This window comes from Sarcophilus harrisii, chromosome 5 (genome assembly GCF_902635505.1).
Source record: "Sarcophilus harrisii chromosome 5, mSarHar1.11, whole genome shotgun sequence".
Taxonomy (NCBI): Eukaryota; Metazoa; Chordata; class Mammalia; order Dasyuromorphia; family Dasyuridae; genus Sarcophilus; species Sarcophilus harrisii.
Window position 1 is genome coordinate 131,581,749 of NC_045430.1, and position 18,183 is coordinate 131,599,931.

Here is an 18,183-nt window from a genome sequence, read left to right on the forward strand (position 1 = left end):
AATGATAGAAAAATATGGAAAGACTTGGATTTATAAAAGATATTATCCACTTTCTAAGAAAGGAAAAACAAGCATTATATGGTCTTACATAGATCTATATGAACGTATTATTATAGATATCTATATATAAATTCTTTTATGTCTGTGTGTATACATATATATATATGGACTTAATTGCAATCCTGGGGAGGGGAAAAAAGGAGGAAAAAGAATAAAGTAAAAAGTGCACAGCAGAGAATAAATAAACCTATTAGGAAGCAAAGAAAAGATAGATAGCTCTGAACATAATATGTAGGATTTATTATATCGATTTTCTTGAAATGGAAATTTATTGCTTTACATTTTGATTCCTCTTATGTTCTGTTGTACACATAGCATGTGGAAATTTATATTTCTTTTTCCTTTTTTGTATTTAAGTTTAAGAAAAAAAGTGAAAAACTAGAAAAAAAAAAGTTAAAAATGTTAAATCTAAAAAAAATTTAATGATTAATAAGGAAATGTTTCAGGTAATTGCACATGCATAACACCCAATTGCTTACTTTGGGGGGGAGGAGAAGAAGAGAGGAGGGAAAGGATAGAATTTGGAACTCAAAACTTTTAATAAAAATGTTTTTGAAAATTGGAGAGAAAAAAAGAATTTAAGCTTTAACCTAGTTTTATCTAGAAGGAATATGTTCAAATGTACAGGTGGGAAGATTGAGCAAATACAGGAATGAGGGGAAGGTGTTTTCCTAAATTTTTTTTTCATTTTTTTTCCTGGAATAATAATGGGGATTCAAAACTCTTAAAGGGATAGGAGGATTGGTCTTCCACATATAGAGTTTTAATCAGTAAGCCAGTCTTCAAGGGACAAGAATCTTAGAAAATATTACCTATGTTGGTTTTCAGTCTCAAAAGATTTCCATTTGTTTTTACTCTATCATTCCAGTACTTTTGCTACTTTTTGGCTTTAGAGGTTGTTTGCTTAGCTTTCATGAATATTAAAACCTTCTCACTAGCCTTTTCCTGAACATCTTAAATCTTTTGACATCGAAGGAGGAAGGATATAGAAGTAGTTTAGATGCATTGGAAAAAATAAATAGGCAACTTCTCAGAAAAGGGTGAGTGGCAAGGGGCAGTAGTGTTCACATTTAAATGTTTGCAGTAAGGCAATAGATTTAAACATCCACATATTACCAAATGCTAAAGTTCTTGATTATTTTCCACTTAATTATTTGTCTGCTTCATTAATAGTTACTCAATCTTACTCCCTCAAATAAACACGAAATGGTTTATTTTTTAAAGATAATAACTTAAAGACTGAGCAAATGGTTTGTAGAAAGGCAGGGAATATTTTGGGGAGTAAATTTCATCTGAGATGGCCCTCAGTTTCAGAAACAACTTTAATGAAAAGAGATGTTTGTTATTTCTAATCTAAGATACAGAAACTGAGTTATAGACAGTTTAAATTATTTGCTCCACAATTTACTATTTAGACTTGTAGATTTCTGGTTTTTGTTTGTTTGTTTTGTTTTTATCTCGGGGAATAGGTGACTAGTAAATAAAGCTAAAGAAAACTCCAGCCTATTCATCCACCCACTTTGATAAATTTATAAAATATATAAACAATCCATCTATAAAACTTTGAAGTTAGGGAAATTCCATTGATAGTTCTATATTTTGCCCTTGAGAAATTTTTTCATTTTTTAAATCTATTTTTCTATTTTGTAACTTGTTGAAGGCTTAGGCATGCAATACTATCTTTACGGAAGTAAAGTAGAACTTAAACCAAAGAAGTTAAAATATCAGAAGTAGATATAAAATGGGGGCACATCAATTTAGGGATCTGAATGGTAAAATTTGATTTGGTAATGGTTACTAAGATCCAGATGTGAACAATTATTATTGTATGCTGTATGACTATACCAAATCAATAGTTTTCTCATATTTGCTACTTCTTGTTTCCTATTTCTATTTCTAACCTACTAGTGTGTTTGTTTTTTTTCTCTGCCCCACCTTATCCCCCCATATACAGTGTTTGGAACTTCACTTAATTTACTTGTTAAAAGAAAGATTCACATTTTTTATTTTTAAGACCATTTAGGATGTAAAGATGGCTTTCCCTCTGATCTCAGAAGAAGTGAAAATACCATGGAAAAAGGAAAGTTTTGGAAGAAAAAATAACTGCCTTTTAAAACATTTTATATTAAGGAGTAAATAATGAAATTTTTCTGTATTTATGGGGAATTTTATAATCTAGTGCTTGAATGTGGGGAAGAACTTGTTTTTTTTTTTTTTTTTTAAGTAAATATAAATAAGGCCTTTAATCCCTTAATGCAAAACTGTGTTTATGTTATTCATGACATGTATTTAGCAAAGGTAAAAGATGAATAGAGAACATAATGCTTTGCTAAATACTAACATAAAAATATGCTATTATAATCTAGTCAGTTTCAAAGTAGTTCTGCAAAGGAACTGCAAAGGAATCTCCAATTACAAGTAAACATGGTTTTCAACACTCATTTTTGTAAGATTTTGAGTTCCAATTTTTTTCTTTTTCTCTCCCTCTTACCCCCCCCCCCCCCCCAAGACAGCAAGCTAACTGATATAGGTTATACATGGAGAATCAATTTTTAACATTTCCAAATGAGTCATGTTGGAAAGGAAAAATCAGAACAAAAGGGGAAAACCACAAAAACCACAATAACAACAAAAACAAGAACTTTTTTTTTTTTTAAAGGTGAAGATAGTTATGCTTCAGTCCACATTCAGTCTCCATAGTTCTTTCTCTGGATACAAATGGTATTTTCTATCCCAAGTTTATTTGGAATTGTCTTGGATCACTGTATTGCTGAAAAGAGTTAAGTCTATCGTAATTGATCAACACAGTCTTACTGTTATTGTGTGTATAGTGTTTTCCTGGTTCTGCTCACTTCACTCAACATCAGTTCATGTAAGCCTTTCCAGGATTTTCTGAAATCACCCGGCTTATCATTTCTTATAGAACAATCTTATTTCATTACATTCACATACCATAACTTATTCAGTCATTCCTCAATTGATGGGCATCCTCATAATTTTCTGTAATGTTCGGGCTAGCTTTCTGGAGGTCCTCTGGAAGAGCCTTGGTCTCAGCAGGATAGTCACCACGAGGATGGACAAGAATAGAGTCCAAAGTCTTTATTGTCTCCTTCACCGTCTGTGTCTGTCATAGTATGACCCAATCTCAGTCTGACCCAGTCTCCTCCAGCAGTCTGGCAGAATCAACCAGTCTCAGTCTGAGTCTGACTTTGTCCCCAGTTCTCTGGGCCCTTAAATACCCTATTATAATTGCATCATTATAATATACAGAGTATAAGCCAATCTAGAGTGATTATATCATTATGTCAAACTAAAGTGATTATATCATTATATCATACTAGATATATGTGAACTAGAGAACCATTATCTCATCAATTCCACTGAGTTAACACCTTGTTTCAAGTATACTTCTTCAGAATTCCGGCCCTCTACAATTTTTAGTTCCTTCAATTTTTGGCCACTACAAAAAGTTTCTATAAACTTTTCTGCACGTGTTAAGTGGGTCCTTTCCCTGTATTTTAAGCTCTCTTTGGCATATTGACCCTGTAGTGGCACTGGATCAAAAGGTATGCACAGTTTGATAGCTCTTTGGGTACTGTTCTACAAAATGGCTGGATCAAGAACCTTATTCACTAATACATGGTTTATTTTTATGTAGGTGTAATGTAGTGCTGAGAAAAAAAGCATATTCTTTCCTATCCCATTCAGTTTTCTCCAAAAGTCTTATCACACCTAACTTTTTTAAAATTCTATTCACCTCCTTAACTTCTCGTTTATTTTGTGGTTAAATTTATCTAATTTTGATAGAGGGAGGTTGAGATTCCCCACTAGAATAGTTTTGCTGTCTATTTCTTCTTGCAGCTCATAACTTTTCCTAGGAATTTGGATGCTATACTACTTTGCGTATATGTTTGGTATTCATATTATTTTTATTATTTATGGTACCCTTCAGCAAGTTGTAGTTTCCTTTCTTATCTTTTTTAATCAGATCTATTTTTGTTTTTGCTTGATCTGAGATCAAGATCGATACCCCTGCTTTTTTTACTTTAGCTGAAGCACAATAAATTCTGCTCCAGCTTGTTAACTTTACTGTGTATATATCTCACTGCTTCAAACATATTTCTTGTAAACAATATATTGTAGAATTCTGGCTTTTAATTCACTTTTCTATCCACTTCTGTTTTATGGGGGAAAGAATCTGGATTCCCCCCCCCCCCCCCCCCCCCCCCCCCCCCCCGAGGCAACTAGGGTTAAGTGACTTGGCCAGGGTCGCACAGAGAATCTGTATTTTTTAATGTGGTTGTCTTATAGAAGCTGCTATAATGTCCCACCAATCACTGAGTGACCCAGCTGAAAATGGGGATTGCTCTAAGAAAAGCACAGGAAATGGACCACAGAATTTGGCTCATCCAGACCTGGATACATTCACTCCAGAGGAGATGCTGAAACAGATGAAGGAGCTCCTTATTGAGAACCATCAGTTAAAAGGTAAAAATGATAACTGACCTCCAAATTTATTTTTCTTTCTCATATTTCCCTGTATAGTTTGTGAACTGTAATCTATTATAAAGGCCTAGGAATTGGATATTTTTTATACTCTGCTTTCTCTCTGTTTCCCTGGAGATAAGTGTGTTAGCATTTGGCTTTTGACAGGGTTAGACTTCTCTCTAATTGTTTAACATTTGCACATAGGTCAGAATCAAGAGTATTAATATATAGCACATTTACAAAAATTTTTTAAACAAGATATTTAAAGGAGGGTACTTCTAAATAAATTCCTGAACCAATTCTTTATCTACTGTATACTATCATATTTATTCATATTGGAGTTCCATAATTTAGGGTTCCTGAAGCTCTAAAAACTGAAATGCCTATTCTATCTTTTTACCCAGTCATTAAGACTTTTTCTTGCTATCCATTGAACTAAGTTGATTTTTTATATCCAAGTAACAAAGTTATCTATGGAGAAATTTAATTGGGTACTTTTACTCTTCAAATCACTATATTAGCTCACTTCTTTTCAACTGATACCTTCATTGTGAATTGTATACAGAGGCCATGAAGCTAAATAACCAAACTATGAAGGGACGATTTGAAGAGCTCTCAGCCTGGACAGAAAAACAAAAGGAAGAGCGTCAGTGTTTTGAGCTGAAGTTCAAAGAAGTCAAAGAGAGCTTGTTATCTTTGAGTAATGAAAATGAAAATCTGAAAGCAGAAATTGAAAACCTTAAAGTGAAAAAAGAAAGATCTTTTAAGGTAAGCAAAATATATTCATTTCTAAAAAATTTATATATTTTTTAAAAAATCACTGTAACAGAATCTGATCTGTATTCTAATGGACTAAAATTTTTGGTAATTCTGGTTGTGCTGGGATTGACTTTTGTATTGTTTATGCAGAAAAGTTTTCCTGAGAAAATTTGTGGTGTAAACAAAATAATGGGGAGCATATTTAATCTCTTTTAGGGAATGTTGTTAAACACTTGTATACAAGTGAGTATCATCTCTCAATAATAAGCCAGACTTAATGATCAGACACCTACACTTCTGGATCTTGTAGCCTCTCTAGGAAGCTAATTCACTGCTTGAGATCTAGAATTCTGAGCTACAGTAAGGCTAAAGTAGATCTTAAAAGGGGATCCTCACAGAATTCAACATGTCCAAGGAAGGGTTGAGGTAGTCCAAGTGAGAAATGGAGCCAGTCAGAATTTCCTGCAGATGAGCAGTTGGGTCTAGGGGTGACCATTATACATATAGAACAGGAGAACTAGGGAATAGCTAGCTGTCTCTCGAAAATAGACAACAACAACAACAAAAAAACATTTTTCTGTTCCATCTAGCACATGATAGAATTTTTAAAATTAGGTTTTCTTAAATATATGATTATTGTATGATTATTCTCCTTTCTGAGATTTTTTTCCCCAAAATCTATAAGAGAAGTTAATTTTCAATGAGAAGTCTGCAAACATTAAAAAAAAAGATAACTTTTTCAGTATAATTAGTTTCCTTGCTAATCCTATATATTTCATTTTATTTTATGCATTTTAAAACATTGTTCTGAGGAGTCTGTAGAATTCATACTGCCAAAGGAGTCCATGACAACAAAACAGAATTTTTCTCCCAATAGAGATTAAAGCACTAAGTTGGGATAAAGCATCAATTAAATGGGTCAAGTGATTTCATTTTTATATTTATGCCTTTACTATGAATTTGATCAGCTACTATTTTGGGGCTGATATAGAAGAAGCAGCAAATGAATGAATGGGAGAGAATTAAGAAAAGGGAATGTTGAGAGAACAGAGGAAGGGATAGAAGCTTGAGTATTATACGTGATAACAAGGATCATACACTTAGTACTGGAAGGGACTTTAGAAGTCACTTTATGGAGGAGAGAAACAAGGCCCACAGAGGTCACCTGACATGCTCAGAGATCCCACAGGCAGGAACAGGCAGAGCTGGCATCTCGTGGAAAAGCTGATGGATAAATGGCTGTTCCCAGACTAAGACCAAGTCCCTGTGTAGTGTCTCTGAAGCACACCTGACAGTGACTCAGCAGAGAGTGTGTTTGGGCACCTGATAATTCAGCCCTTAGGCTTGTTACTACTCCCTTGGAGTTTGTCAGGAGCTACATCTTTGGAAAGTGAAGAGGAAATGGCAATTCACCTGGAGAATATGAACAACACAGGAGTATATTGTTTTAGAAGACAACGAATTTTATCTTTCTCCTTTAGCCTTTTAAGGGAGCTGACAGTTGGCTTTAGCTTGCTGTGAGCCAATCACATTGTAGTCTGAGAGGGAAGATTCCAGAAACAGTTAGTCTGTTTGGGCAGTTGCCCACAAGTTTCAAGGGAGTCCTTGAATTGAGGGATATTGAGATCAGAAGCTAGGGCCTGCATGGCTTCTTCCAAAACGGGAAGCTAACTGAAATGAGCTACAAGGAGGACTCAGTAGTGAGGTGCTAGTTTCCTTGGGAGAGTAACTGCTCGTATCTTGTTTCTACTCTGTCATCTTTTTCTTCCTCCAAACCTTGCTTTCCAACTCCATTTTCTCCATTCTTTGGTCTAAAGTTTTCTTTCATAAAGTAATTCCCTTAAAGTATTAATTAGTAAGGCAGTCCTCTCCATCTTGCTGTTCTTTGCTTCAACCTTTTGACCATAATTAAAGCTTTCAGGCCCTTAATAAATAGCTTGAGGTTTTGATTGCCCCATGACTTTTCAATGAATAACATTAAAATTATCAGAAAGTATTTACATCCCTAAATGCATATTCCTTAGCCTAGGTTAGAGAATTAGGGAGTTATATAAAATTGTTCCTGCCTTATAATTATGTTTCTATAGTCTTTAAAGGATTTTTACAAAGGATTTGCTTTTAAGAACTTAAATTCCAAGATCAAAATACACATAAGACATAAATATACAAAAGAAATATTAAAACAACACATGATGGGTCAGACAACTACAACATTTTGAAACAAACAACATGTATATATCCTTATTTATTACTTGGTGCAGGACCTTGGTATGCAAAGATTTGCTTTGGTTAAGTTTAGATAGTTGTTTTCTGTTTGTTTTTTACTGTCAAATAATCTTGCACTTTATCTTAACAGGAAAGAATATCAGTGATTGAATTTGGGGGTAGGGAGAGAACTGGCATAGTAAACTATGGTCTTTCTAATTGGATAGTCTTTGCAATGTGATGAGTTAGTGCCTACATATGATGACAGCTTCTGCTTTTATTTTCTGGAACTAGATTAGATTATAATTTTTTTTGAAGACAAAATTTATATCATTTTTCATCATATCAGCAAAGAAATACTTAACAGATATTTGGTTTGGAATTAAAATTTGAATTGAAATTTGGGAGTATTTCCATAAGTTCAGTTTTCCAGCATAACTTCTATCCAGTTGATTTCCAAAGTCATAGATTTTAAAGTTGAGAGGAATCTTAGGGTTATTTGCTTTACAAATAAGAAAACTGAGGCTCAATGAGATTAAATGAATACCCATGGTTACAAATATAGTAAGTGGCAGAGCTAGGATTTGAATCCAGCTTCCCCTGATTCTAGATGCATTGTTCTTTCTTTTCTGTCACTCTAGACTGTCAGCTTTTTTTTTTTTTTCCCTGAGCATAAAATGGTTTTCATCTTCCTATATTTGAAAACAATAAAGTACTGTAGTACTTTTTAAAATTGCCAAATGGAAGTCAAGATTACTAATTAGGGAGAAGGATGGCCTGCAAAATGGTTTAATGCTTGAAATGCATCAAATTTAGTGTCTTGTTTTTTGTTCTGTTTGCTAATTTGCATAGTATAACTTGCCATTTTCAGGATATCACTGGAGACTCCAGAATTCCCAGGACAGTGACAGACCAAGAAATGGAGCAACTTAAAACACAAGTGACTCGTCTTCAAGCTGAAAAGGCAGATTTACTTGGCATTGTATCAGAATTACAACTCAAGTTGAACACAGGATCTTCTGAAGACTCATTTGTTGAAATTAGAATGGCTGTAAGTTATAAAATCCTGCCAATTACAGATAAATTATCTTGCGACTTTTTCTTTCTGATGATGGGAAGATAAATGATGCCTCCTTCAGGTGTATGAGATATTTTAAGTACTGCCTACTTGAAGTGAGGAATTCCTTTTAAAAAAAAATCCTAAAATACTTGAGATATTGGTTGCTTTTCAAAACAAAAATTAGTTTTCTTTTTAAAATTACGAGCAAAGAAACATTCTATAATTGAATTAAAATGAATACATTACATTAAAAATTATTCAGATTTGCATTATTGACCACAAAATAGATAATTTTGATTATATTAAGTTAAAAAATTTTTGTATAAACAAAACTAATGCAGACAAGATTAGAAGGAAAACAGTAAATTAAGGAAACATTTTTTACATTCAAAGGTTCTGATAAAGGCCTCGTTTCTAAAATATATAGAGAACTGATTCAAAGATAACTCTGAGATACCATTACACACCTCTCAGATTGGTGAAGATGACAGGAAAAGATAATGATGAATGTTGGAGGGAATGTGGGAAAACTGGGACACTGATACATTCTTGGTGGAATTGTGAACAGAACCAACCATTCTGGAGAGCAATTTGGAACTATACTCAAAAAGTTATCAAACTTTGACCCAGCAGTGTTTCTACTGGGATTATATCCCAAAGAGATCTTAAAGGAAGGAAAGGGACCCACATGTGAAAAAATGTTTGTAACAGCCCTTTTTGTAGGGGCAAGAAACTGGAAACTGAATGGATGCTCATCAATTGGAGAATGGCTGAATAAATTGTAGTATATGAAAGTTATGGAATATTGTTGTTCTGTAAGAAATGACCAGCAGGATGATTTCAGAGAGGGCTGGAGAGACTTACGTGAACTGATGCTGAGTGAAATGAGCAAAACCAGGAGATCATTATACACTTCAACAACAATACTCTATGAGGATCAGTTCTGATGTACATTGCTCTCTTCAACAATGAAATGATTCAAACCACTTACCATTGTTAAGTGATGAAGAAAGCCATCTACACCCAGAGAGAGGACTGTAGGTTCACCACATAGCATTTTCACTCCTTTTGTTGTTTGCTTGCATCTTATTTTGCTTCTCTTTTTTTTTTTTTCTTGTGCGGCATGATAATTGTATAAATATGCATACATATATTGGATTTAATATATATTTCTACCATGTTTAATATATATTGGAGTACTTGCCATCTAGGGGAGGATATGGAGGAAGGGGAGGAATATTGGAACACAGGGTTTTGCAAGGGCTAATGTTGAAACATTGTGCATGCATAATTTTTTAATAGCTTTTTATTGACAAAATATAATGCATGGATAATTTTTCAATATTGGCCCTTACAAAATCTTCTGTTCCAACTTTTCCCCTCCTTCCTTCCACCCTCTTCCCTAAATGGCAGGTAGTCCCATACATGTTAAATATGTTAAAGTACATGTTAAATACAATATATGTATACATATTTATACAGTTGTCTTGCTACACAAGAAAAATCAGATTTAGAAAGTAAAAACATGTGAAGAAAAAACAAAAATTATGTATATGTTTTGAAAAATAAAAAGCTTAAAAAAAAAAAAAAAAGAATTATTCTGATTTGATTCTAAGTCTGGGCCAGCAGAGTGGTATTAGATGTTTATTTAATAGATGATCTTTACCTAGTCTCATCAAACTGGGATTTATGTGGTATCCCCAAATTAAATATACTATCAGATATTGCATATCCTGACATATTTTTCCCTCTAAATTTTTTTGGGGAACATATATCTCTAGTATCTAATTTATCAGTAGACATATTAAACAGCAAAACAAGAAGATAAACTTTGTGTGAGCCTCTGCTTTATATGGCTATGTGAGACTGAATGATGGATCTAAAAGATCCCCAAAAGAATAGATTCATTATCTTAACTATCTTTTCTAAGACAATGCTAATATCTTTTATTTTTATTTTTTATAATTGCTTTTTATTTTTCCAAATGAATGTAAAGATAGTTTCCAACATTCACCTTTGCAATACCTTGTGTTTGAAATTTTTCCTCCCTTCTTCCCCCTCTTCCTCCACCCTTAGACAGCAAGCAATCCACTAAAGGTTAAACATGTTAATATCTTTTAAAGGAAAAGAGAGAAAATATTTGTCTAACTCTAAGAACTGAAGTATGTGGGTAAATGTGTAAAAAGAAAAAAAAATGAAGAAAAAGAAAAACAATCTGTAATCCAAAGAACCAGTAATTTTGATTGCAACCCAAAATGCCATTATAGTGCCTGACTTAATTTTTTTTCCTTTGATCAGATTAGAAGAGTTTATATGGTATGAATTAAAAGTAAACTAAGCAGGCAGCAAATAAAGTGTAGTAATTGCAATTTGAAAATGACTTAACAGTAATCAATACATCTAAGTCATCCTAATTCAAATGATTTATAGCCATAAAATTAAAGAGATTTTATAACTCTTCACTTGAACACAAAGTTAAAACTTTGTCTATTCCCTTTTTACAAGTTACTGAAAGTTCCTAAAAGCTAATGGGTTTTTCTGAAGAACTCTGTTTGCTGCAAATAAATTGACAAATTCAAGAAAACCACCTACATCAGAAGTTCCCAAATGAAATTCCTTCTTTTGAAGCTCTTGATTAGTAAGATACCTTCCTCACAAGTGAATAATTTAATAATGTAGTCACACAGCTAAAATAAAAAACATTTTTCTTGCTTCATTGAATTGAAAATAAGCTTAATAATCTAAAAGACCTCATGCAATAAAATTAACTTATAGCCAGCTTAATCTTTTTTGGAAGATTTTTTTTTCCATTGGGCACATTATAATGTAAAAGTATTTAATATCAGTGTATATTCTTAGTCTTCCTTGTGCCCTAAAGATCATATAGCTCATAATACATATAAACTAGAACCATCTTGGCAAAATATATTATTCTGTTAATATTACCGGGTAAAAAGTCTGTGTCCTCATTTTGGTTACAGTAATTTCCATCCATCTCTTCCTAAAATGTGAAAGACAGTAGGGAGATGTAGGGAGACAAACACTAGCATGTGTTCCTTATTTGCTCTAGAGGAAAAAGAAATTTACTAGAGAAGGAGATAAGAAATTCTCTTTTACAGAACCAGATTAACACATTTACCTTCTGAGTGATTCTGCAAAAAGGCTCTTAATTCATTATGATATTGAATAAAAACTGAAAAATTAACTTCTATTCATTCAGTTGAAATGAATTTTAAATACTAATAAAATTTTCAGATTCCTTGAATTGAATATCTTTAAAATTCTTGCTTTATTTGTTTAGCATTTCTTTTTGATAGCTGTTAATTATTTATCTGTTCAACATATCTCATTGATATCTGTTAATTATTAAGACTGTCTACCTTTTAATTTAATTTTATTTTTTTTAACTTCCCAGGAAGGAGATGAGACAGCAGCCCTAAAAGAAATCAAGAATGGTCCTGGATTAATAACACCTGATCCTATTGACAAGTAGGTAGAATAAAGTCAAGTTACTTTAAAATATACGAAAAAAACATTATAGTGAGAAACCTTTTAATTATCTTGACTTTATCCTCTGGTGGGCTGCAATGTAACTTGTACTACTTATCCTTATACTATCCTTATACTACTAATCCTTGAAAAATTTTGTGTTTAAATGTTATTACTATAACAGTAAAAATGAATTAAAACCATAATGGTACTTAAATATTTTCTCAAAAACCAATTAATGTATGTAAAAGAGAGAGGACTAGGTATTTCATGTTCCTCAGACTAGAGGAAAAAGTATAAAAAGGTAAATCAACTCACTTTCAATCAATAAGTCTTTGTAAAAATTGGAGTAGAATCTGTGTCTCCTGATATCTAGACCAATGAATTCTTCAATATCTGAAAAGGCTGCCTCTTTAATATAACCTAACATTTGCCTCTTCCTATCCTTCACTTATCCTGCTCACACGGTAGGATGACTAAGGACTTTATAATCTTGTGCCTGAATGAGTTGCCTGCATAAGCTGAGAAACACCTAAGTTAGTAGAAGGAATGATAGATTCAAAGATGAGACACCTTGAGTTTGAATCCTAGTTATATCATTTAATAGCTGTTGACCATGGGGAAGTCACTTTACCTAAATGTCCTTGTCTATAAAATAGAAATAATAATATTTAACCTCATAAGATTGTTCTGAGAGAAGTATTTTTAAACATTGAAGTGATAACTAAATACGAATTAGGACTAGATTATATATGGGGGATATGGGGACATTTTGGGCAGCTAGGTGGTACAGTTGATAAGGGTGCTGGGCCTGGAGTCAGGAAGACTCATCTTCCTGAGTTCAAATTTGTCTTCAGACATTTACCAGCTGTGTGACTCTGGACAAGTCATTTAATCCTGTTGCTTCAATTTCCTCATCTGTAAAATAAGCTGGAGAAGGTAAGGCAAACCACTCCAGTATCTTTGCCAAGAAAATGTATATAACTAAAAACAACTGAAGAGGACACAAATGTGAGAGTGTGAGCTTAGTTAAAAGAAAATAGAATGGAAACATTTTTCTCAAAATGTTTGAGTAGTGATATAGTAAATTACTAGACATCTTACTATCAAAACTAAGTTAAACTACTGTGTATAATTCTTAATATTACATCCCTCTACTAAATAAAGGGTGTCAAAAAAGCTTGGTATTTTATTTTTGTGTGCATATTAAATTATCTTAATTTTTTCTGTAAAGGATCAATCCCTAGAGCCTTACTGATCTCAGACAGCTTATTATAGGATTTGAGTTCTTTCTCAGAACAATATTTCAAAAAATATTTTGTTTTCACACACCCTTTAAGGCTCTTCCAGGGTTTTAAACTGTCACAGCTTCCTAAAATTTTACCTATCCCTTAAAACATAACCCAAATTGTTAAACCTACAGAAACTTTGAATCCTGACTTTGAGTTTATTAGCCTTATATAATATTAGCCTTTATATAATCCCTTGAACTCATCTTTAGTTAACCAGGAAATCTCTGCACAGCAGATTTGAGAAGGCAACAAAAAAATAGCAAAGAGACAATTTTAGCCATCCAAGAACTTCATGTAGTAGGAGATGACATGTAACAAAGAGCTAGACTACAAAATGGAACAACCTGAGTGATATGAAAAAAGAAATCATAGCACACAGTCCCTTTGGCTGAGCCCAACTTGGGTATTATAAGAGCCCTGTTTTGTACTCACTTTGTAGTTTCCTTTAAAAGCAGCAGAAGAACTTGATAAGGGATTTAAACTATCACTGAATAATAGCTGATGGATGCTCAGTTAGCAGTATTCTGTTTAAATGACCATTTTAAAATAAAATAATCTATTTTAAATTATAACACTTGTACTTCCTATTCCTTTTGGTTTTTAATTTTACTAAAAAGAAACACTTTATCTCTGCATAGGAATCAATCTGTGGATGGGGCCAAGAATTATTTGGAATCTGAGGAATTAACTGTTAGTCAGCTTCTACTGTGCCTCAGGGAAGGAAATCAGAAGGTGGAAAATCTTGAAACTGCACTGCAAGCAGCTAAAGCCAGGTATAATATATAGCCATTATAGTCAGTACACTTTCAGGACTGCTTAATTTTTATAAAAGAATTTTAATGCATGAAGTACACAAGGCTATTTTTATAGAATAAAAATTGTTTTCCTTGTTTGATGGCATTATTGTGAGATTCCATTGAGCTAATGTATTTTAAAATTATATAAAGTTAATATAAATATTTAATGATGATGATAGGACAAGTTTAACCAAAATAATGTGAAATGAAAGGGATTTAAATTAGCTTTTTCTACTTTAATCTGATAGTGACAGGGTTAGACTATCTCAGGGCTTTTTGACATTTTCCCTGTAGTTTGCCTATTAACTGGCATCTTTATAAATAAAACAGGGACACTCTGGTGACTAGCTGCTAAATTTTATCAATGTCCCATGCTCAAATAGCATGACATTTTGCTTGACTCTAGTAGAACAGAAGTAGGAACTTGTTAGAAGCTGTGGAAAGGAATATTTATTCTCCGTGTAATTAAATTTGTGATTGTTACATAATCTTTAACTAGTTGATTGAATCAATGAACATATTAGAACTTTAAATGTCAAATAAAGGGCTTTATAAAAAGAAAATAATATGGTCAGACTTAGGAAAATTCCTTTGGCAACAGCTGTCTGGGAGCAGAATTGGATTAACTAGAGTTAGGGAAACCAATTAGAAGACTATTTTAATAGTCCAGGTAAAAGTTATGAGGGTTCTGTTCTAGGCCTTGGCAAATTAATCCCTGAATATTGTAGCTGTTTGAGGATAGACAAAGCATATCTTCTGAATTAGTTTAGGACCATCCTTATTCTTCATATTAGTTCTTAAGCATTTTATATCTTGAATCTTTGCCAGCCAACTTTGTTCTGGAAAGGCGAGTCCACAGTTAATCTGTTAAGCATACTAATAACTGTTCCAGTTAGTACTTTTGCAATTGCTATTCCTCTTCAGAACTCAATGAAAGTAACATTGGAATTTCTCAGACTCGCAGATTTAGAAAAGAAGGCACGGGATCATTCTGAAAATGGCACCCAGACTGAGGAGAGCCCTGGAGAAGAAAAAGAAAAGAAACAAAGCATAGAGACTGTGGGTAACAAAATTAAAAGACTTTTTCTAACATATTTCATAGATACACTATAAAATGATTACTGACTTATGTTATTGCTTATATCCCTATGCAATGTCTATATATTTTGGGAACACAGACTTTCTATTGATTCTAAATTTTTATCATCGCTCTCAAATTCTCTTTTTTTGATTTGAATTTCGTTCTTTATAAAATTAAGCCAGGTCTTAATCCTTGTAAATGTAGGAAATCTAGACCCAGAGATATTACTGGTATTAGACTAATACTTTAGTTTTCCTCTGAATTTCTAAGGGACAAGGAAAATTATAAAGGCAGATCTTGTGAAAATGGAAGTTTTTCTTGAGAATTTATATGTAACAATATATGGATGAGTTGAGAGCGAGACACAATTGAAAAACAAAAAAGTAGAGATAGTCCAGAAAGTTGTTGAAATTGTCTACTTGTTGATTGCTATAAGGTAGAAGATTTAGGTAAGGTGGATATTGCATGTTTATTATAAAGATTTCTAAGTCTGCTCAGAAGAGCCCACAAACCAAAACAAGGAAATTTTGGTAGCTACAAAAGTTTCTCATTTCTGCTTAGCCATCTAAACTTGAAAAAGGACACATAAATGGGAAGCTAAAACCCAAAAGCTTATTATCAAGAAGTCACAGAAGCTTCAGGTTCTGCTAATTCAATAACTAGTTCATAGTAAAAAGAGACTGACTCCTCTTAAACTTCATGAAAGACATTACTCCCCTGCATGGAGAAGATCCAGATAAATAAGGATTTATTAAACAGAGTTGTATTTCTGAAAATTTAAGGCTGAATCACAGTCATGGTTAAATTTGTGATGTGTAGTCACTTATTCTGACAGAATCAGTTGAGAAAGTGAAGGAAAGGAGAGCAATTTCCTAAATCTACCTTTAGTAAGTTAATTTAAAAGTACATTAACAAGTATTTATAAGCTACTGACATTGAAAAAAGTTGTGACTATTAATAGCTTTATTTTTAAATACACAAAAAAACTGGTAACAGAGTAATCAAGCTAATTTGTTTAGTTTTGTTTTTCCAAGAAAAAAACTAACCTGGAGTAATCATCTTTGTGTGTTTGAATTTTCTGTTGAATAGGTTGGAAGTGAAGTGGAAACACTTAACCTCCAGGTAACAGCATTGTTTAAGGAACTTCAAGAAGCTCACACTAAGCTCAATGAAGCTGAGCTGATGAAGAAGAGGCTTCAAGAAAAGTAAGAGTAAAGGGCAGAATTGATATGTATTTGGAAAATAAAAAGAAACATATACAGTTAATATATTACTGATATTAGAAAAGTAAAAGCTGTTTTTAATTTTTAAGTCAGAAAATCCTATGTCATTAGTTTCAGGTATATATGTGAAAAGCTGTTAATGACTTTTAATGTGTGTGTGTGTGTGTGTGTGTGTGGTGTAAAAGTGCCTTCATGTGAGACATTTTACAAAGTGAGCAATAATACTCAAGTAAAAGAGAAAAGAAGAGGAAGAAGTTGTAAAAATCTTTTCATTGTGGGTCAGTTATTAAGACTAATAAGTAGTGGAGAGAAATTAATGATTTTTAAAATTGCTCTTTAAAAAAAAAAAAAAAGAGGTCTTTTGCATAGAATACTAGCTAGTGTTAAAACTGATTATACTTAAGTATTTTTGTGTTTTATTCTCAGACTAGAGAAGTTTACATGTGTCTTAACAATGCTTTTGGGCTTGTTAAATTAATTTTCCAAACAAACAGTAGTGTTCAAATAATAGCTTCTCAGTACTTATATTCTCAGGCTTACAAGTACATATTTGGAGAATTAACATGTTTTTTTCATTTTTCCTACATTTGCAGATGGCTTTATAATTGTCTCTTGAAAGAAATTTATTTAGTCATAGTCATAACCTTTGAATAATATAGGTACATAACTTAAAAGAACAGGAACAATATTGTTAAGTGTAAATCACTTTAGGAAGAACATCTTCTTACTGATAACTGCTGGGGTTTTTAAAAATTGTTTTAAAATATCACCCTATCTCCTGAAAATGAAAGTTTCAAGGGGGTTAGTATTTTGTGTAATACTGACTGTAATCTTTTGGTAGTGTGGCAGAGTGAATTAGTAAATAAACCTTTGATTAGTAAGAAGGCAAATGGGAACTGGCATTTCTATTACTATTATTTACTAAATAAATCCCTGTACATTACATATATGACATGCTTTATATTTTCTACATAAGCTTAAACCAGTGGTTCTCAAAGTATGGTCTAGAGAATTCTGGGGATCTCTGAAACCCTTTTAGAGGGTCTACAAATTCAAAAATAGTTTTTATTTCCAATGTGGTAAATTTCTATAAATATAATCCAGATAAACAAAAACGCTTTGGAGAGATCCTCAATAATTTTTAATAGGATAAAGATACTGAAAACAAAAATTTGAGAACCACTGGCTTAGACTTTTAAATGTGTTACACATTTGGGTTCCATTCTGACCTAGATGGCTTAGAAGTGAAAGAACCATTCCAATTGAATCTTTACCCTGCCCTTTTCAGGTGTCAGGCCCTTGAAAGGAAAAATTCTGCAACCCCATCAGAGTTGGATGAAAAACAAGAATTAGTATATATCAACAAAAAGTTAGAACTACAAGTGGAGAGTATGCGCTCAGAAATCAAAATGGAACAAGCTAAAACAGATGATGAAAAGTGAGTTTGGTATAAAAAGCAATGGTAAAAATGAATGTTAATTTGTAATAATCCTTTGTAATAGAATAGAATTTGGGGAATGATGAGTTTGTACAAGTTCCTCTTTTGATTACTATGCTAGAACAACAGGAACCTTCTGATGCATAGCATTTTTCATTAGAATAAAGAACCATAAGGATGAAGTGGAGGAAGAATTATACCTTAATTTTATGAGTGGAAAAATTTTTCTTGATGGGTAGGAAGTTGAGGTAGAAAGGAAGAGAAAAATACTAATGTATATTTATATCATTG

General features: G+C 32.6%; 1 protein-coding gene across 2 annotated transcripts in view; it reads left to right on the top strand.

Moving 5' to 3' along the window:
- OPTN (optineurin) overlaps nt 1-18,183 on the top strand; it is a 37,645-nt gene that overhangs the window by 6,622 nt on the left and 12,840 nt on the right. For both annotated transcript variants that reach the window (XM_031938592.1, XM_031938593.1), the window contains exons 2-9: nt 4,372-4,548; nt 5,114-5,316; nt 8,384-8,563; nt 11,988-12,061; nt 13,992-14,126; nt 15,107-15,209; nt 16,321-16,436; nt 17,743-17,892. In XM_031938592.1, coding sequence (XP_031794452.1) covers nt 4,372-4,548; nt 5,114-5,316; nt 8,384-8,563; nt 11,988-12,061; nt 13,992-14,126; nt 15,107-15,209; nt 16,321-16,436; nt 17,743-17,892 — 1,138 coding nt within the window. The remainder of the gene's footprint in view (nt 1-4,371; nt 4,549-5,113; nt 5,317-8,383; nt 8,564-11,987; nt 12,062-13,991; nt 14,127-15,106; nt 15,210-16,320; nt 16,437-17,742; nt 17,893-18,183) is intronic.